The sequence below is a fragment of the Ascidiella aspersa genome, chromosome 3, assembly GCF_963924565.1.
Source record: "Ascidiella aspersa chromosome 3, kaAscAspe10.2, whole genome shotgun sequence".
Classification (NCBI taxonomy): Eukaryota; Metazoa; Chordata; class Ascidiacea; order Phlebobranchia; family Ascidiidae; genus Ascidiella; species Ascidiella aspersa.
In genome coordinates, this window is record NC_139449.1 from 18886205 (window position 1) to 18908098 (window position 21894).

The 21894-nt window shown below is 36.3% G+C and overlaps 1 protein-coding gene across 1 annotated transcript; it reads right to left on the bottom strand.

The window, feature by feature from the left end:
- Window positions 1-2271: 2271 nt before the first annotated feature.
- Window positions 2272-14311, bottom strand: LOC146160570 (tryptophan 2,3-dioxygenase-like). Its single transcript, XM_083383871.1, has 11 exons — window positions 13485-14311; window positions 13059-13143; window positions 12367-12460; window positions 11989-12122; window positions 11401-11462; window positions 11107-11182; window positions 9931-10149; window positions 7602-7745; window positions 3396-3501; window positions 3130-3220; window positions 2272-2822 (listed from the first exon to the last, which is right to left on the bottom strand). Exons 1-11 carry the CDS (start codon window positions 13511-13513, stop codon window positions 2540-2542), a joined length of 1323 nt encoding a protein of 440 aa, XP_083239997.1. The 5' UTR covers window positions 13514-14311; the 3' UTR covers window positions 2272-2539.
- Between the last annotated feature and the right edge of the window lie 7583 nt (window positions 14312-21894).

The window sequence follows — 21894 nt, forward strand, 5'->3', positions numbered from 1 at the left end:
CCAATCATTCAATACCCTTTCCCTACAGTCTTGGGCATAATTTTGTCTATTAAGTCTTACTCCGATAAATTTTGGGCTTAATTCGACATGTTTAGGTCTTATCTAGACTATTTTAGATTTTATTCTGTCTGGTAATTACTGCGAATTTGGCGTATTATGTCGGTGGTCTTAGTACTATGGTATTATAGATTATCTGATTTAGATGTTGTTTCTTTGTACGTCTTATTGTGTTTTCTACTTAAAAGTACTGCTGAATCAATGAGCTAAACTTAAAGGGAAGGTAAAAATACATATTAAATTGGTTTTTCCATTTGCTAGCGGCGCACCTGGCAGCCTTCCATGGCGCACCGGTTGAGAAGCGCTGGTTTATAGTATATGGTGGAATGGAATATGGTATTGTGGGTGGATGAGTTATGGATGAGTTATACCCATATGATTGGATTAGCGTATATACTACCTATTTTAAACAAATAAAACTCAAGTTCAAATACCTGAGTAAAACCAGGATCAGACATTTTATTAAAGGAATATATGTTAATTTCGCCTATACTTTCATCGTCAGTTTCTATAAATAAAATAGCCTACATAGGCCTATATATCGCAAAGTAATAATAAAATTAAATAAAGTCAAAAACATATAAAAGAAGTAATGATTATTTAAAAGTTTAAAAACAAAACATTTGTCTGTCGAAACAAAAGTATGGCTTTCTGAAACGTGGGTGTTTAGGCCAGGGATGGCGAAGCACTGACCCGCGACCACAGATTTTCAATGACCCACTAGCCTTTCTAGATTAGAAATACCAAAATGTTATCCATCATTATCAGGAGAGATAAACGTAAAAAAACAATTCCTCGTTAGATAGCTCTATATAAATCAGGGCTACCCAATTTGTTGGTCGTGCAAAAGTGTCTTAGGGGTGACGAGTAGGCCTACATTAACTGCATTTCAACGCCTGCAGACAAATTTTGTTTATCGCTAGAAAACGTGAATGGTGGCGATCCTTTAAGGCAGGGTTCGGCAACCTTTTTGGCACTGCGGACCGGTTTAAAACTAAAATTTTGTCTCGGACCGGACTTAAAAAACAACAAATGTTCAGGAAAGCAAATTTATCACAACTTTCAATGCGAACTTTATGCTTGTTTTGCCGCAAAGAGGTTATCCCATCTAGGAATTATTGAACTTACTGAAATCCGCGGGCGGCATCCGGCCAGCCAAAACAATTTAGTTTAACCCTGCCCGCGGCTCATTTCGATAAAACTTTTAGGCCTTCACGTTTTTTTTTAATTTACACTTGTATTCCATTTAATTTACACTTGTATTCCATTATTACCAATTCCTATATTCTTACCAGTTTGTCAAAATAAGGATATTTAAAGCATTCTTTCAAAAGAAGTCACACTTTTGTATAACATATAATAATGTATGACCCCATTTTTGACCAGGCCCTACAAGACACTTTCAGTAGTTAGCCAACGTAATGTAAAAACGAAAAAAAATTAATGGCAATATAAAAAAGTACGAACCACAGACCGACACCTGAAAAGTATAGCATAGACATACGTACAAGGCTTACCAGAATGGCTTTTTTGCCAACAAAAATAAATCATGTTTTTAACGTGGTTGATGTCAGAAAAATCATTAACTTTTTGACTTTTTTGTCATTTTTATAGAGGCCAAAACTAATTGATATACATAGGTTTTTTAGAAACCTTTCCTGCCTAAATATCAAAATAATAAATTATTTCAATATGGGACATAGTTTATAAACATTGTTTGCATGAAATTCTATTGCACTTTAAGGTGAGCACGCTTAAAATTAAAACACATGATATTTTAGCCCATTTTTCGATATATTGAAGTACTAGAAGTTAGATTTTGTAATAAAAATATGCATTATGGATGTTGTGAACGTGCTATGTAACTCATATGGCCACAACACACTAGTTGTTTTAAACCTCGATAGAGCTTGATACTAATTGTGATTTTTTATCATATACCAATCAACCATAGGTCATTGCCATCCTTTGCAAGACCAAATCATCACGTTTCCTTTTAATCTAGATAAAAAGTTTTGCCACCTAAATCATATAAATTGTTTTTTACTTTAAGCTCATCTTTAGGTTTAGTTACTTGTTTTGAGCTTCGTAAACCATACTGTAACTTTTGGGACGTTGCATTTTTAGGCCGTTTTAATCAAAAATTATATTTTCAGCTTCTACTATATGGATGTATCGGGTCATATTGATATACAGTAAAAGAACACTTTCCAGTAGTTACATATGTTTATATTCTTAGCAAAAAACACTGTTTGACATTTCAAAAACTTCAACATGCTGTTTATTACAAGCAGCTGTTAAATAATAAATTCCCCAAAGCAATCTCCAATAGAAACGCTCATATCACAAGTAAGCAGCACCCCGTAAACCTTGAAGGATATACACAATATCGTGCCAGTACTACATCCACCACCATTTTATATTGCAGATCGACCAACCAGGAGCCGTTTAAATATACAAGCAAAGCCAATGCGAACATAATTTACACCAAGCTCTCTGGCTTTCCCGCTGCTCTGTACGCATCGATTCTCGTGTCATCCGTATTTAGAGAACCCATGGAAACCCGGCGCATTAATCGGGAAACTGTACTCAGAACTCCGGAGTCTGCGTCACTATCGGGCAAAGTCGGTTTAGTTCCATTTTGAAGTTTCCAGTCATGCACGGAGAGCGATTGTTTCATTCCAGAAGACAGCGGTGGGATTCGATCCCGCGGAACCAGAAACGACGACAGGGACATTAGATCGCGAAACACCTTGTAGCGATCACTGTAGGGAAAGAAAATTAATGCTTTTCGGACTGGATTATATTTGTATATACTGTCCAAAAAAACGGCGTTGTTCAGGATTGAAAGGGCATGTACAATTTTCTTATACTCATAGTAGTGCGTAAAAAGGTTCATAAAACAATTTGCAATATTTCCTTCGGTGTTGTTTCAGTAGTGCATAGTATATTTTGTGTAACCTACTGTACAATAAAAATTGCTGCTGAATTGTCTATTTAGAATATACACAACTGAGCCTGCTCTAAATTCCGTCAAATTGTTAGCACAAGTTTTGCGAGTCGATGGCATACCCGCAAGTAGACCGTAGATATAAATATCCAGAAGATCCACCGGTTCCTACTTTATTTCCGATCATCCGCTGAACCATAGCCGCGTGGCTGTCTATGTAAAAAGCAAATCATACCAAAAAGTTAAATGCAAATTGTGACTGATGTTTAAACAAATCTTTGTACATAAATAAACTCATTTTTTGAGGAGTAGAGTGGAGCAAGTTAGGTTGCGACTTTATTCACGTGATGTAACAAGCCATTGAATTTAAAAAAATAACATTTCTTACATCTAAACTTTGTCATTGCCCCATCTAAGTCCATGAGGCATTGGAGAAGCTGAAATGGAAGGTGGAATCTCGTCTCTTCGCGATACAAAAATATCATCAGTGCTCCCTAAAATGTTTTAACGGGTAAGATCACGCTCATCAGTAGTCTTTCAAGCACATTTATCTAGCGCAGCGTTTCCCAAACTGGGGTCTGCGGACCAACTGGGGTCCGTGCAGCAGTTTCAGAGAGTCCGCAAGAAGAATTAGTGTCGTCAAGTTTTTCAACATTTAGCAAATGTTTTTAAACATTAGTCTATGTTTTAAACATTATCTTTAATCATTATTGTCTTAGTTATGCTTAATATTCGATCATATAGCTTAAAGTATATATTATGTTGTACTACCTTCTATCAGCGAATCGTTTGCTTTAGTTATAAAGTTGTTACATTAGTAAGAATCGTGACTGCACTAAACTAGTGTGCTACAAGAAACATGGGTTAACTGACCCTTGAATTTTTATAGGGACGCAAAATATCAAAATGATTGCCAGGGGTCGATCAGGCAAAATTTTTAGAAAAATTCTAGCGGGTTTGTAGTGTTACTTGACCTACACAAAAGACAGATAAAAACTATTAGCGAATCAAAGTGGGAATGGCGTAATTTGACGATGGTACAGTAAACATGTATACGTTTTTTCGCTAACAAATGCGTAACATTATAGACATTAACAAAGTGTCAGTTGCCAAAGATCAGTAAAACTCAAAGAAAGGGTGGAATAGTCTAGAATACCCTAATTTATTACAAATAAAAAATCCGACTTTTGTAGGATACATATAATCTTAACCAACGTAATACCTAAATACAGTCAGAGGCAACATATTTAGTCTTTATTGTCGTAGAAATTGGCCAATGGTTCCTGTGACAAGATGGTTGTCTTAAATTTGGTTAGAATTTTCCAGGAATAAAATATTTTTTTAATAAGGTATTATGTCGTTGGTCTAAACTCTAAATGCTAGATATATCGATTTGTAAGTCATATTGTTTGTTCCCTCTAAATCAGTGGTTCTTAACAAGGGTTCGATTGAAACCTTGGGGTTCGACGCAGCTGTTTCAAGGGTTCGGCGAGATCGACCTCTGAAACATAAATGCTGTTATTTCAAGCTAAATTCGAATCACTTTTATTTGCCAAGGTGTCATGTACACCCGATTTCGATTTGTTTTCCACGCTTGTAGCGCTCGCATTAGGATAGTTCGCGGCTTTTAAGCGTCTGTGTTAGAACATGTGTTAAAAATTGTACGCTTCAAGCGAACTGTATTAGAACAGGATACAGGCGAACAGCGAATGCGCAAACTAATCATGCATAACGAAACGTTGCCAAGCGATGCAGACTAAAGATTATTTATCTTGTACAGTTTTGAATATTATGAATGCGGAAATGTTTATAACTGTACCAAGTTAATGCGATGTTTATAATTTTACCCAGTTTACACCAGAAGCTAAAAGCCAGCACAAAAAAAACAAAGGCAAAATAAACATATTTATGACAAAAATTTTAAGAAAAAAATTATGCCACAATACAGAATCGCCTATATATTATAAATAAATAAAAAATAAAATAAAATAAAAAAAAATATTTATATTTAATATTAATATTTTGCAATAAAGTAAACAAAAAATTTGATCCATGATTTTGACTAAAACATTCGGGTTGCGCAAGAAAATACCTTTTTAGTGATATAAAACTTGCTATGAGTTTAAGGGGGGAAAGTATTTATTAGCGTCCATAACCGATATTATAATCGATTCTAATTCTAATCGCGGCGATTTTTAAACGGCTCCAGAATAGTCAATTCGATTCGGAATCGAACAAGATTTTTACACGCTGCTTTTGTCTACTCTATCTTACCAACAAAACAAATTTTAAAGAAAAAATTAAAGTTTAAAAAAATTTATATCGACAACTACACAGGCGAAATATCGCGATATTTCATCCTGGCAACATCCGGCCAAAACGATTCGATATTTCCAACTGCCCCAATAATGACCTATATTAACATCAAGAAATTTGTCACAACTTTCTAATGATACCACATTTGTCATAATTTTGGCTTGGATAAGTGCAGTCGGTGATAGTCGATAATCGATATTAATATTCATAACCGATCGCGGCAATTTTAAAATGGCTCTAGATTGCTCAATTCAATTTGAATTTGAACGAGATTTTTACACGCTGCTTTTGTTTAGTCCAGGGGTGTTCAAATGATTTCTGCCATTATCCACCACAGTCAAACCTGACAACATGATGATCCACCAAATGCGAATAGTAAACATATTGGGCTTTAATTTCTATGGTGCTTTATTTATGTAAATGTGCCCTAAGTCAAAAGTGAAGTGTCCTACAGCAGCAAGATTGTTTCTGCGAGAAAAATGATGAGTTGGTTTAGTCCAGGGGTCGGCAACCAGCTTTTTTTTTTTTTTTTTTTTTTTTTTTTTTTTTTTTTCAACACCAAACTCAGAAAGGTCTTTGTGGGCCGCACAAGATGTTAACTGAGAATTGTGTTATTAAAATGTTAGAACAACTTTTTATCAGGCGGACCTCGGGATTTTTTTCACTTAAAAGCGTGTTTAATTACATTTAAGGAGGCAGTAAAGTGTTGGCGCAAAGCGCGAAAAAAGGCGCTGTTTGGTTTAAATTCGAGCTCAAACGTCGTCATCCATACTACTAATGAAAAGTGTGATAAAACTACTTTGAAGAAACGCGATAACTTTAATAGTTGATCTTGTTTAGGTTTGTTAACCTTTCTAAGTTAGGGCGCACGTGGCGAGCGGAGCGAGCGCGATTTTTGTTATATACAGACATTTCTTTTAATTTTTTGCAAGTTTTTATTACATTGCCGAAAATAAAAATGTTAAAAAATAAATGTCCAATATTTTTGAATACGTTTTCATTAACGGCAACGAAGCACTTATGTAGTTCAAAAGAAAGCATCAAAACGTAAACAAGTTGGACGTAGAAAGATCATTCGCGCGAAGCACGAACATTTTTCGCACTTACGTATAGTTAAAATACCCAAAAAGTATTTGAAATGGACTCGTATCTAGTTTGTTAAAGAAGCGGCGGACCGAATAAACCATTGGCGGGGCGCATCCAGACCGCGGGTCGTCGTTTGCCGACCCCTGTTTTAGACTAGGTCGTACAATAGCATCGAATTGGGGCTTTCTGTCGCTTACTGATTTCCCCAAACGCTCACAAAGATTAGCATTTAAGAGTCTCGTTTAATGCTTGATTTTTTACAAAATTCATCAACACTGACAATTGGTATTCACATAAGACAATGTAGAAAGTTTATTTTTTTAAGACTATATTAGAAGATCCGCACAAAACGTTGAAAAGATCCGGAACCGGATCGCGATCCGCCATTTGAACATGACCGGTTTAGTCTATCTTACCAACACCCTAAACATGTAAAATGTTCGTGCACCCCTATTTATACGCTTACAGCGCAATGTATGCAATACATAACGTGGACGTCCGGAAATTTGAAAGCAGACGAGAGATGCACTTTTTTAAACTTTGTTGCAACCGGTCACCCGAATATTTTTTCTGCCGTGCACCCATGATTAGTCTGCGGATTCAATTTTTAACACATATTCTAACACAGACACCTCAAAGCCCCGAATTATCCTAATACGAGCGCTACAAGCGTTGAAAACAAATTAAATCGGGTACATGCGACGTTATAATTTGAAAGTTTGGCCAATTAAACCTATATAAATGCAGGTTTATAGTTTGATTATGCCCAGTTACAGCTGCTAGGAGGAAGAAATGAATACTAAGCGAAAGTTTGGGGTTCGACGAACGCTTGCAGAATAACATCAGGGGTTCGACAGGTTACCAAAGGTTAAGAACCACTGCTCTAAATGTACACTATTTAGGCTATATTTTAATTGCACCATTATGCAAAGTTACATTTGTGTACGATATTTGAGCTGTGACGTGTTGGTTTCTGATTACTGTTAGGAATACGAAATAAAAAAGGTTGGAACCACCTCTTACTGTGATTGAGCAAGTTTAACAGAGTGTTTTATAGAGATTCAAGAGAGTTTCCATGTAGGCCCTATAAATTAAAATGGTATTTTTTCACATTATTAAAAATCATCCTTTTTGGAAAGCACGGTGAAACAAACAATAGTTGTTTAACATAACCGGACAAGCAATAACTCACCTGCAAAGCCTTTTGCGAAAAGCTTCTGTCGCCCCTTTCCTTTAGGGTATTGTAGCGCTCCTCGTCGAATATGGTTTGAAACCTGTCTCTCGTGTCTGCCACATCAGCGAGCAAAATTTCTTTTTCTCCTAAATCCTCTTGATCCTTATAAATATAGATTGGTTTGCTACATCATGCCTAACTTAATTGTATCAAAGTGCCTAACTTCGAACAACATATTAAGGTTCCCTTTGTATATGTTGTTGTACGAATGTTATTATTTTGTTTCCAAAGCTTTTCAATTCGCCACACTGCGCTCCTCTTCAAAGGAGATCAGAATAACAATCATTTAGCCAGGGGTCAGAAACCTATGGTTCGCGACCAATATATGATTCTTCTGGTGCCAAGGCTCTTTTGACGTTGTAATGTTGATCGCAGATAGTTCTAAGATCGCAGATAGTTCTATTTCCTAACATAACCTGGATAAAATCGCTTGCGGCCATGGCCTCTTTCAAACTGTATTTTTTTATTTAAAACAACTATAAAACATTTTTTCTCGAATCCTGTTTGCCTTTTCGTGGCTTTTGGCCGATTTTAAATAATCCTTTGTAATTTGGCCATGTTTGTACTTCGTAATCAAAGTTTTGCAAACTTAGCCAATGCAGTTTTTAATGCTTATGTTTTGTTTTAAAACGACCCAATTCAAACCATTGTGTTGTCAAACCTAAACAAGATGTTGAAATATATTATTCGGCTCTCACGGAAATACAACCGAAAAAATTCGGCTTTTATGACTTCCTGAGCTGAACTGCTGTAGCCAAAGCACATAAGCATTCAACCTAGTGGTGATTAGATGAAATACCTATAGCGTTTCCCAGATTATATTTTATCACTTTTATACTCTGTCGCCCTAAATCTGTATGAAGAACTTTGTCTATTTGCGTCATCCCGGCAACTGCCTGATAAGCAAAAGAGTACGCAGCTAAAAACGTTTGAGAACCCCTGGTCTGATGGGAAGTTTGTAAATCTCGCGAATAGGTTATTTAATATAACAACAGTATGTTTCGCGACACACTAAACAATTTCTATGGTCACACAGTTTCAAAACCCTAATGGGAGCATTTTACAAACTTTGGACCGTGAGACCTCTGTGGAAGGAATGTTTACGCTGACTAATATTTTAGCCGCTGAAATACGTGCTGTAAGAAATTTCGATGAGTAAACACTACACCTGATGACGTACATTTAACATAAGATTCGGCTCGGAAAACCTAGAATTGTAAGTCTTTGCCCATATTGCAGGGCCACAATTTAGTAATTTTAACGCTTCTCATCCCTTTGTTATCCCGTAAATTTTACTGAAGAATAACAAACATATATAGAATGGTTTAATGTTGACCGCACTATTTGAATATAAAAAATGTAAATGGTTTGTGTAGAATGGCGCAAAAGAGGATGTGGTCCGTTCATCAAAAAACGCTTATCAGCCAAAATGTCATCGATATTTTTTTGTCTTGACATTGCTTGTAATAATTTTTCGCTTTAATAATATAATCTCGTATGTCAATTCCTTCAGACATGCGTCCACACTATAATTATACTTGAAACGTTTTGCCATATAACGATTTTAATTAGAGTTGAGGCATGCTTTTGATTTGAAATATGTTAAACGTCAACGAGGAAGTGATTACATTCCCAGCAGGCAAACCATTATAATGTTGCAAAATGCGCCGGCATTAGCCTCGTACTTTACGACCTAAGGAAAATAGTGCATGTAAGGTCAAGAACTAAACGTACTTAATTAAGTATAAGACGAATGTCATTTTTAAAACCGTCCCGCTATTAATTTTTTTTTTCTATGATTTTGTCCGTTTTAACGAAATCTGTTCAGCCCATTAGCGGTATACACACTACGGCATTTTGCGCCATGTGTTCCATAAACTCTACAAAGTACAATTTCTGTTAAATTGGACTAACAAGGCAGGCATTCAGAACAATATGCGAATCTCTTCTATGTGCCCCGTGCGCCACCTTTTAATCTAAACGTTTATCCCATTTAAACCAAGTTAACACAATGAGACTGTATTTCTGTTGCTTATTTGTGTGCGAGTGTGTTTGAGAACAACATGTTTTCATATGTGCTGATTTAATTGATTTACGACGTTGTATTTTATAACGTCATCCCTGAAAAATTGTAATGCAAGTTTAGTATTCAGCCGCGAAACATTTTTTTTGCATTTTAAGTTGCAAAAAGGCCTACAGCAGGCTACAGGTTTTTAAGTGAGGAACTTGAGTAGTACTTACCGTAAACAATTGCTTTAGGATATTTTAACACCTAACACAAACGAACCTCTGCGTTTGCAGTCATCTCATTTAGCATAGCGTTGACGCTGAAGCGGAACTTGTTGACGAAGTCGAAGCCGTCTGACTCGAGGCCCGGAGTGCGTTCCAGCCAGCTGTTCACAAGATCGAATATCGAGGGTTCGCGTTCAGCCTTCATCAGCAATTCGCGTTCTTTTTGGAAGAAAACGTCTATGTAGAACTGTCGGTTGTATTTCACGCGGGATTCCTTAACATAAATTCAAGTTTAATGAAAATCGCGTAAATTGTTTTTCAACACATCAGTTAAGCACTGAAGGTTGTGCTTTTCTACCATATGTTGTAGAACGTGAGGAGCGTCATTTATGCTTACATCAAAATTGGGTGACATGTAGCAAAATTTAAAGATTTTTAGGAAAAAATCGACATACTTGTCCTGATACTCTGTTCCTCACGTAAGCAAGGTTTTTACCCTCAATTGCTACGCCAGACATTTAAGATAACAAACAGACTCATTGTTCTCTCACGTGTACCACGCCCCCCTACTTTCCAATCTGTGATTGGTTCAAGCTACCACAACAAACGTGATATGTTTTAACTTTTTTGGAGACGCGTCATCATTAAACAGCACCAATGCAAGTATCGTCCGCCATTATGAATTAAGGTAGCCATTTTTATCAAAAGCTGTATAGAATCTATAGATAAAGGCCACTATTCATGAAATCGGAAATTGTAAAACACTGTGTAATATGTAGACCGCACATGGGAAGTCAAATACGGCAACACTAAAAACTATGTGATATTAATATGCCGAACAAAAGCGTACAGCAAACACATGATGATGACCTGTTAAGCAATATGCTGGACTTCGTTGTTTGTTATCAGTCTATCTGTGGAGCAAGTGGTCAAGATAAAGCAAAATACAAAAATGATATGATTTTCCTTTTGCACCCGGATAGCCCAATATAAAATTTCACTGAAGCAGCAACTAAGTTTGATAGAGTAATACGTTCAGACCTTGGATAGAGTGAATGTTGTTGCGTAAAAACATATTGCATTAGGCGCAGTATGTTACATACTGAGATTGTGTAAATAATAGTATGTCTAGTTTAGAACATTTATTTGCCTTCACATTAACTGGAAAAGGTTGACACAACGACTGTTAAACGTGTTTGAGTTTGTTGACAAAACGACTGCAAATACTTACGGATTTAAGGCCGATTCTGATTTCCAACATTCGAAACTGGAAACTTTGAAAACCGGATCCACCTTCTAAGTAGGACCTGTCCGCAAAGCAATATGATTGATATCAATAAAGCAAGAACATTTATAGAAAGAGGAGTTGTTTTTCCTAAAGCACCAATCCATAAGTTTATCAGAAATTTTCATGTCTAATTTTATCACACTTTAAAGCAATCATTACCATTTTTATGGGAGCAAATCTAACTTTTTGATACCGCATACCTTTTTGTAACAATTCAGATACACAACGGTTTTATACCTAAAGTCGTAGAAATCTTGTGGGGTCATTGTCTCCAGTATGGTGAATCCGTTGGTTGCTAGCTGAAATAAAATACAGTAATCACACTGTCTTGAATTTTTTAAGTCATAGCCGTTTCTAAAAGTAAAACGAGGTCGTCGTTTCCAAAATGTATACCGGGGACGTCAAATTAATTTACCAACCTGCAACCACCAATCCCAAATTTTGTTTTACCTGAATTAATATGGTATGACAAGACGCTTATAAACCGACCGTTTTTGATTTTTTACAATATCCTTTGTTTGTTAGCTTATATAGATAAACCGTTTTATAGATTTTTACAGAGGCTTGCTGCGGCTGTAAAATCTGAATACACGTAATAAAACTCATAAGACCAGCTTTGCAGATTTTGTAAATTAGATCTTAAAATAGTTTTTTGATATTTATAATTAGTTAGAGCCTTAAATTAGTTTCCTTTTAAAAGCTTAAATTTTAGAATTGGCAATATTAACCTGCGAACGGGTGTATCATTTTCACAGAAAACATTTTTAATAAGGAAGTTATTCGCACAAAAGACAAGTCTCGTGTATTTAAAAATGGAGCATATACCTTTAAAATGTCGACAGTCCTGTGCATTCGTGAAATAACTAAAAGCATATTTCGTTCTTCGAGGAAGTCACCATCGAACATGCTACGTGCCGAATTTAGATCATGAAGCATCTGCTTAAACCAAAGTTCCATAGCTGTAAAGTCACAAAAAATGTATACAGTCATTACTGCTCATGACAGAGTATAGGTCCATAAGCAATTGATTAACGGCCCGTTAAACTCATGTAAAGGATATGTTAAAACAAACCAGCAGCGGAATTTCGAGCCACCATCTTTGTGATACGAAACTTAATGCCGGATCACTAAAATAGTGGGTTTGTACTCTAGGGTTAATATATATAGTTACATTCGTAGTATAGACTAAACTAAATAGCTTACTTTGATGTGTCACTATAAACAAGTGTTCGTCGTGGATTTCTATCCTGTTTCCAAGACCACTCAAAGGAGTTTGTGCATCGATTACTTTGTTTAACTGAATAAAACAAACAAAATAAGTCAGCATAAAGAGGCGAGGAATGATTAGAGTTGTTCGTCATACTCGGGACACTAAAAATATACTTGCTCAGCACTTTAAAACCACCTATGAAGACCATTTACCAGGAAAAGGTGTAAACTATATGGACTATAGTCTTAGCTCAATTATGTCGTTATTATGCCACCGAAGAACCGATATTCTAATTAGGAAACATTCCGTTTAAAAGTCTTAATGCAACATGTATATATATATATTTGACGTGCATGTTTTTTGAGTAATTAGTAATTACACCCTGTTTCCTCTGTAGATCCTTGTATCGATTCCAAAATGGGAACTACTATATAATAAATCAGCAACAGACTGCTTTAACGAAATGATTAATCTAATGAAGAAATACAATATGAATTAAATAGATTTCTTCGTATGTATTGTTTTAAAATGAAATTAAGATCATCGACTTTTTTATTTTTACTTTATGCTCTTTCTAATATATATCTATTGTTATATACATACAGGAGTACAACCAATATAGGATGTTATCAGTATTCACCCGCTCAGTTAGAGTATGCTGGTAATTAGAATTTTACAACAGCACCTGTAAGTAGTTGCTGTATCGAGAAACGGTGTCCTCTGCCATAAGATTTTTTTCGCTAGTTGAGTCGATTTTGTCTGCACCAAACCTGTAAGTTATCATAAGGTTTTCAAGAAAGACCAATGTACAAATGAAGGCCGACTTGGCCGTATATAACTAAGAATTAACAAAAAACTTGGCTGTTCTTGTTATAAAAATAGTTTGCCGTGAGTGGTTTGATTGAACAGCGTTGTCTGAGTAAATTGTATTTCACATGCTTGGAAATCTATTATTTTTAAGCATAATTAGGCGCAGGTCTACATCTACACTAAGGGCGACTGGTTTTAGGGTACAGAAGATTGTTTTGGCGACATAATCATCTTTCCAAGGAGAAGTAAAGTGTTATCTTCGCATTAGATAAAGCATATTTTGCGTTTCTGCCTTTCTTACCTCTTTTTTGCGAAGTATGGACACGCCATGATGATACAGTTGCCAAACGCTTAAAGAGTGAATGTAAGAATGTTTGAAAAACAAAAAACTGAAATAACATTCCTGTCCTTGACATACAACATAATCACTGCAAACTGCCGAGGCCATGCTTAAGATAATTTCAACTTTTAGATAATTTTTTAGCAAGTATTTCACAAATTTTAATAAAATTGTGTAAGATATCAAAGAAGAGCAAAAGGCGTGACGCACATGTTTTGACAGATGAAAATCGATATATAGGCTAAAACGAGGCTCATATAAAGAGGCAACACAATTAAATCCGTTTTCGTTTTACTGGACTTCACGTGACGTATTTCGATAGGAAAAATATTAAATTATATAGCATTGCTAAGAAATAATTAAAAGCATCGCCATGATTGATTCAGAGTGATATGCTACTGAAAATTTTCGACAAAAACAACTTTAAATGTCTTTTACAAAAGGTCTATTACACGAAAACGAATTCGCCTCAGTATCTTGAAAAACAATACCTTAGCGCATTTCATTTTTAATTTTGCTAAATTGGCTGTAGTAATGACGATGTCCTCTTATGCCTATTGCATCGAATTATATATATATTGCCTAACTCATTTGTATCCAAATAAATACGAAGTATCTTATGTCCCTGGGTCAACCGTTATATTTTAATAAGAACTGTACAATAAATAACTGACAGGTAATACTGTACATTCTAACAAATAGTGACTATGTTAAAATAAGCACAGCAGCGTGACATGCGCGGTCGCATTTAGAACTCATTACAACAACAAACGCGCAGTGCGGATGAGTGCACACGCTTAACATTCTACATTTAACGCACTTGCTCAGCACAACTATGCGACAGTCGAGTTAGGTCGAAAATAGCGCGATGTCATGTTGTGACGAGCCGTTGCGTAACATTCAAATGACGTACATGCTTTGTCATGCATACTTCCTGCCCAGAGCGCCTATTTGTGAGAAGTAAAACACTCACGTGGTTAATCGTGACAATACGGCCTGATGTCCAACAAAACATTCAGTCACGTGTAATTTACAATAATTAAACGTGTTGGTTCAATATTATCCCGATTTTCCTACATCACTTTGTTCTCAAATATATAGCCGCAAAATGTCGTTGGTTCAACCAGTATTTTTAAACCGCAAGTTAGAATGGAAGATAGCAAAACTATACAAACAAGTTGAACATTTTTTTCGAAAGTTTACTAACGAAAATACGTTTTTACACAAAGCTTAAACAAGGTTTGGTGATATAAAATGTCGAATTCCGCAAATGGTGCGAGAGTTACGTCTCTTTTGGCTTCACAAAAGTTAGACAAGACGGTATGGATTGCGCGCAGTGTCTGCACTGCTCGTTGTTGGTGTCAAATGCGTCATTACGACCCTTAAAACTTAAAAATCAATTTGATAAAAAGCATCCCCAAAGAAAGATTGATGCGGCCAAGTTTATTTCTGCCAAAAGAATACGATTCGACCAGAAAACGACGTTACCTGATTTCGGATGTTAAGTGTATTTATTCCGTTCAATGGAAGTGTTTTTTATCAACGTAATGAAATAAAATAAGTGAAAACACGTTAAACACAATTCTAGCTATTCTATTTTTGTCTAGCTATTTTTTTGTAATCGGCGGGGCAACGAGGATTAAAAGCCTTTTTAATGGCATGAAAGGTTGACAACCACTGGTCCTTTCCAGTACAGGGCATACCATATTTGTAAGATAGCCGACTACTAAGTGTAGTTAGTTTGTATCGTTTATTCCAGAGGTTTTCAACCTATGGGCCATGGCCCAGAAGTGGGCCATGACGCTGTTTTCAGTGGGCCACAGAGCTTGGCATACAGTGATGTCAAAAAGCATGTCATTATGAACACATAAGAGTCAGACAGATAAATAACAAACACCTCGACCTAATGTTATGTTTGTAACATCTTTTCTTTTTACAATGTGTTAGATTTCTCGCCACCTAACGTGAGGTTGTCCAAATGTAACAATCACCTTGCTTACGTATTTTATTCTTTGTTACGATTATTGTTTTGTTTGCGAGCAGTAATTTTGCCTGGTTTAGGACAGTGCTCCCACTGCTCCGTAACCGGGGTGCCACGACGTTCCCCTATAGGTGTGTTACTTGTGTTTCATGGTACTTTTTAATTTGTCGAATTAATGCGAAATATGTATATCTCATTAAGGCAAGTATTTTGACCTTATGTAATATTCCAGGTGTAAATTTATGAACTTCAATAATAATTAAAACTTTTTTAAACCTACGTTACCTTCTATCGTCATAAATTGAATACTGAATTAACCACCAGGAACTACCGGTACCAGGAGCATAAAATTACAATAATTGTATTACAATTTTACACCAACTTGGATAGGAAGATTAACCATGCGCTCGAAACCCATAAAATATCATTATAAATATATTATTGGCATTTTGTCATAGTATAATTAGTCTTGGGAGTTGTTTCAAAAAATATCTGAAACTACAAAATACAAAGCACCAATGTTCGGTTTCATTTTCCAAATGATATTAAAAGCATTCTGTTTTTCGTCGACTATTATTGCAAGGGGTCAATTTTTAGGAATTGACTGGCTTCAGAAATTTTCAGAAAGTCTGTAAAACTGGAAAATTAGAAGCTAAAGGAATGTAAAACGTAAAATATTCGGCGTCTTTGGCGCATCTCGTTATAAACTGCCCCTTTTTCTATTAGCTGCCCATGATATTTGCTGCCCCGCTTTATATATTGAGCTACCGGTACTCGCCTGGGCGGTCCCAAGCCACGTACGCTATTAAGTATGGGGCGACGTAATACATTTGAAATAATGTACAAGCTTTATTAATTTATTGTGTTGTTGAAATTTGGTGTTTTTCATTCAACGTTAATGATGGACCAACGCCATTTTTTCTACTAATTTAGTGAGCCATGAGAACAAAAAGGTTGAAAACCCCTGGTTTATACCATCACAAAAGATAGAGTTGAGGGGAAGCAAGTGGAGGACAGCAGCAGAAAGCACAGTTGGCTTATCAGAAGCTTCAAAAAAGCCAAATAGATATAGGACTGTGAAGCGTTAGCAATAACACAGTCACAATACCTATCGTAGTTTAACAAATTCTGATAAAAATGAATTTACCACTATAAACTTTAGTAAATTATACTAAAATGACATTTTACATTGATTTAGTTTTGTTCTGGATGACAAAACAAAATTTGAATTATTAGAAAATTCCTGGACAACATCTGCGAAGTTTGCAAATATTATTGATCGTTTGAAGATGTGGGCTCGAATCACACTTCCATGTAGCGTTTGGGAAACTTGTATATAAGCCTGTAAATATTTTTTGCAATGCTTGTACGGAAAAGACGAAGTCTCCTTAATTATTAAAAACAATAATATAATAAATAATGGAAAAAGGAAAGAAAACATTTTGTGGAATCTGTATTGATGTTGATCAGACAAAATAGTGCCTTTCGATGTCAGCGTAAAACATACACGTTGGGACGCGATTACTCTTGGCAAATACCGGTACTATCAACCGCTTTGCTAATAGCAGTAACCGCAAACTAATTTTTATAATAAACTTAATTATGGTTAGGGCGATTATTATTTTGACCTACATTAATTTATTTTGACCAAATTTTGACCTGTTAGATATACATAGATTTTAAACAACATAGTGTCTTGGCGTCGTTAATCACACGTTTTCAATGTTTTACTGACCATACCGGTCAAACACAAATCAGTTATTTTTCGGGTTTATGCAAAACTCATGTAAATGATTACTAATCATTGATTAGTTGATATTTTTGTCATTTTTAAAATACATTGCAGAAAATGAACAAATACCTAGGTATCAAATAGGAAATCGGATAATTGCAAGTCACAAGCGAAAAATGACAGCAAATGCTGTTCAATATTTTTTTCAAATCAGAGATAAAAACTATAAAGCCTAATTCTGCCAGTTCGCGTAGTAGGCTATACTGTATATTGCTCTAAAGAAGTTTAGCGAGGAGAGGGTGTGTAGTAGTTAGGGGTAAGAGGGAGCTGGCCATGAAGATGAGGGCCGACGGCTGCCTATGGTCTCTTACACGTCCTTAATCTGACTCCAAAGGAACAGGCCGCTAAAATACCTGTCCTTAACTTCTGGAACTCTAGGCAAAGTCAATCCACTCAGTAGATAATTACCCGTTGAGTATATTCACAAATCTCAGCAGTACATACGATAAGGTATAGTCCAGAGGTTCCCAACGTGGGCGGTACCGTCCCCTTGTGGGCGTTGGCGACTTACAAGGGGGCGTTCTGTTTCATTTTCAAATTTGGGGGGCGCTGAACGCACATAAGGGGGCGTTACATGAAAGTACTGATTGCAAAATTTTGTAAAAGGTTCACATAAAAATAGTAACAAACAGCATTGTAGGTAACTTTTAACCTTATGACTACTTCCGTACTGCGAACTTGTAGTAGTTTCCCGACCATTGTTACGTAATAATTGGCTTTCTTATGTTAAGTTGTTCGATGTTGTTGCGTTTCACCGTTCTATACGCGGTAAAAAGTTTGTATATTTAAAGCAGGGGTCGCCGCCGGATTCGGCCAGCCGCGACCCTTTGACAACTGGACATGAGTTCATTTCAAATACTTTTTGACGATTTTACGTTTAGTACGGTCGAAACATTTTCGCGCTTCGTGCGAATGATCTTTCTACGTCCAGTTTGTTTACACATTTTAAAGCGATTTCTGGACTAGATCAGCGCTTCTTTACCGTTGCGCCGTGGAAGGCTACCAAGTGCGTCACGGAAAAACGGAAAACGGATTAAAAAATATTACACATATATTTTAACATTTTTTGGCAATGTAATAGAAATTTCAAAGAAATGCCGGTATACCCCAAAAAAATCGCGCTCGCTTCGCTCGCCAGGTGCGCCCGGACTTAAAAACATTAACAAACACTACACTATCTATTAAGGTAAACGTGTTTCCTCAAAGTAGCTTTATACACTTTTCATTAGTAGCATGGATGAAAATATGCGGCCAACGGAGAACCATCTGAGTAGAAAAAAAAGGTTGCCGACCCCTGATTTAAATTTTTGGTGCAGAAAATTCAAATTTTCATGGTAATGACATAACCTGGTGAAATAATGTATCTATAAATTCCCATAGTGAATGTATGTTAGACAACCTAAAATATGACTGACAGCTTATCGAAACGAAAGTGAAGACAATATGATGTTAGACAACGATTAATATAATACTTTACTGTAAAACAAGATAAAGGGGGGCGATATGAAATAATATTGAGCCCAAGGGGGCACTAGTGTAAAAAAGGTTGGGAAACACTGCGCTAGTCTATAACACGTATAAAATAGAATGAATGCTAAACGTTGAAAGCGCACAATTTGGCGTTAGGTCACGCGTCAGTGAACAACGGCCACGTGTATAGTGACATCGAATTAGGCAATATCGAGTAATATTGCAGTTAAATGCTACAGAATCCCCCTTCCAATGAACAAACCAGACGTAGGAAGGGTGATTCATTAATGAAAAAAGAGATCTGTAAGATTGATATTAGGATTTGTTGGGTGCGTGTCAAAAACTTTGGGACACAAAGAGACATAGCATGCGAAAAATTGCGAGCAAAACACATATGTGACGTTATAAGAAAACAATATATTTACAACTCAACAGAGCAATGTTTATTCGTAAAACATTTTTCTCTGCGATTAATGTGCACACAAACGATTTAAAAATACAATGCAGGAAGCAATAAATTATCGGCTATGGATTCTATGACCTGTCTGTTTTGTAAATAATGAATTCTTGGTTCTCGAACCCTTTATGACACAAATACATTTCTGACGTACATTGATGAAATGCGATACATCGAATAATAGATACATGGCGATAAATTTCATGCACAATTCGGTAAGCTTAGCATTTGGCTTTAATGGTGTTGAGCAAACATATAATTTGGGCCTCTGTGTCGCTATATTAGCGCTGTCAGAAACCAACTCCGTCAGCAGTAACGCTGCGAGTATTCTATGTTAGTAAGAGGTTTTAGTTCGTTAGAGACAAGGAGGTGTAGAAATGCGTCGTCTAGCAAATTTGCGTAGTCGAATGCTTCCCGGGATAAAGTCTATTCCCGAAGGATCTTTATAGTTAGCAGGGCTCTCTCACGTAGCTTGAGATTCCTTCAGTAAATTGACGTGATTCTTCAATAAAATTCACTTTACTGAAGCTGGTTGAACGGCAAAGACGTGGCATCACGTATTCTTGTGCTGTGAAGTTCAACGCAGTGCTTGATGAAGTGCGTTCAGAGTTGCACTGAAGATTGAGAACACATTCGATCACAATGAGCGGTCGGAAAGCTATTCTCGCTACAAGCTGGTTCCGATCCATAGTTGAGCTGTGAGGACGCCTGGAATCTTTTGAAGTTGGGGTGCATGTTGATGTAAAGAAACCTTCGATATTGCGGAAGGACCTCCATATATCTTGTTACCAAACAACATGTTTGTATGGCAATGGTATATGTGGGTCCACAAAGGGTAGGGTTAAAAGGTGATGGGTTAAGTTTGTACGGTGCGGTCGAGATTTGGATTCGGTTCGTGAACAATAAGACTGTATTTGAATACAGTTCCAATGTGGTCCCGATCATACAGCTTACACTGTTATAAAAGCGTGAGAACAGGAAATGGTTTAGTGGCGCTGCGGGCGAGCGTTTAAAAATATGCACTGTGTGAAACATTAAATTGGGGCACGATATAAAAACTTTTCCTTTGCACATAATATATTAAAAATTACATCATGAGAACACGAAATTGTCCCAAAATGGTATCAGAAAAGTTAATAACGATTTGTTGCATTGCTATGTAGCATTTGCAGTAAAATTTACACGGATAAACATTGTCTTTATAGCGTCAAACGACCAAATATCTTACTGGGATGTTGGGTTTTCGTGAAAAAATCCTAGTCGGTCCGTTCCATACGCATGAATTTATAACTTGCGCTTTATTCCATGTAAGCGTTCGCTCTTGGGCCCCTTGTCGAAACCTCTGGAAAGCGAGGAAATCTTGTGGCTGATAGGATAACTATCTGGCGTCTTCGGAGAGAAACGATTGGCAGTCGATTCTCTAGTTTATTGTGGGTCAACTTGCCCATGGAATTTTCTTCTGTCATCTTAGATATTGTTACATCGCAAATCTCAGTCCACACGCGATATAACCCCGGGATTCAATCCGCTAGTCTATAACACGTATAAATAGAATGAATGCGAAGCGTTGAAAGCGCACAATTCGACGTTAGGTCACGCGTCAGTGAACAACGGTCACGTGTATAGTGACATCGAATTAGGCAATATCGAGTAATTGCAGTTAAATGCTACAAGAAGACATAATACATATATTCAAAATGTCGTTAAATATAACTTAAAACTAACTTTTTTAATAAATTATTAACTGAAAGACGATTTTAAAAGGCTGACTATATTTTTTTTTAGTTTTTGCAACGATTTATATGCATTTTAATCGATTTTGACTTGAACTAATTTTGACAAATTTCGTCCTGGCGTGCAAATTTTGACAAATTTTTGAAAGTCAAAAAATAATCGCCCTACTTGAGATATGATTAGTAAAATCAGTAAACCTATGCAACACAATTAAGTGTAATTATGCTAAAATCGGGTTTTAAATCGCCAAGAAATGAAAACGTGTCCCTAAGGTGAATTCTAACGCTCCTGATTTGGTGAGATCGTTTCAAACGCCTAACATGCCCCCGGTTAAAAAAATAAACACGGTACGTTTTAGGGGAAATTCCGTTTTGGCGCGAATGGCAAAGTAAAACCATAGTATATTAAAACTTTAAATATTTAATATATTATAGTAAAACTGAAGTAACAGGTTACTAGGTACCTTTGAAATTGCTTAAAAAGAAGTATGCCTTACACAATTGGTTGGCAAACTTTTTTGTCGCGGCCCAAAATAACCTTCCAGAGCTCGTGAGGCCCACCACGTAAAACCACTAAGAAAAACATTTTTTAGAATGACGTCAAAGGTTACGTCAACAATAAATCTAAAAAAAAACGACTGTTGTTCCAAGATATTCGTGTGCAAATATGTAGATAAAATCCACTTTAAAAATGTGTTTGGAGGCATATTAAATAGCGTCAAATATTGCTTTATAGTCTACTGTAATTTACCAGAAACTGGACTCTAGAGTTTGTAATCACACAACGCAACTTGCCATACAATGCATATCGCGCTTAGGCTGAATATAGATTTAAGTAAAACAGATAAAGTGGAGGTGATTTGATCAGTGGCGTAGCCAGCCGAAAATTTGGCGCTCTTTCATTATTGTACGTGAAAAGTTATGCAAAAAAAAAAATA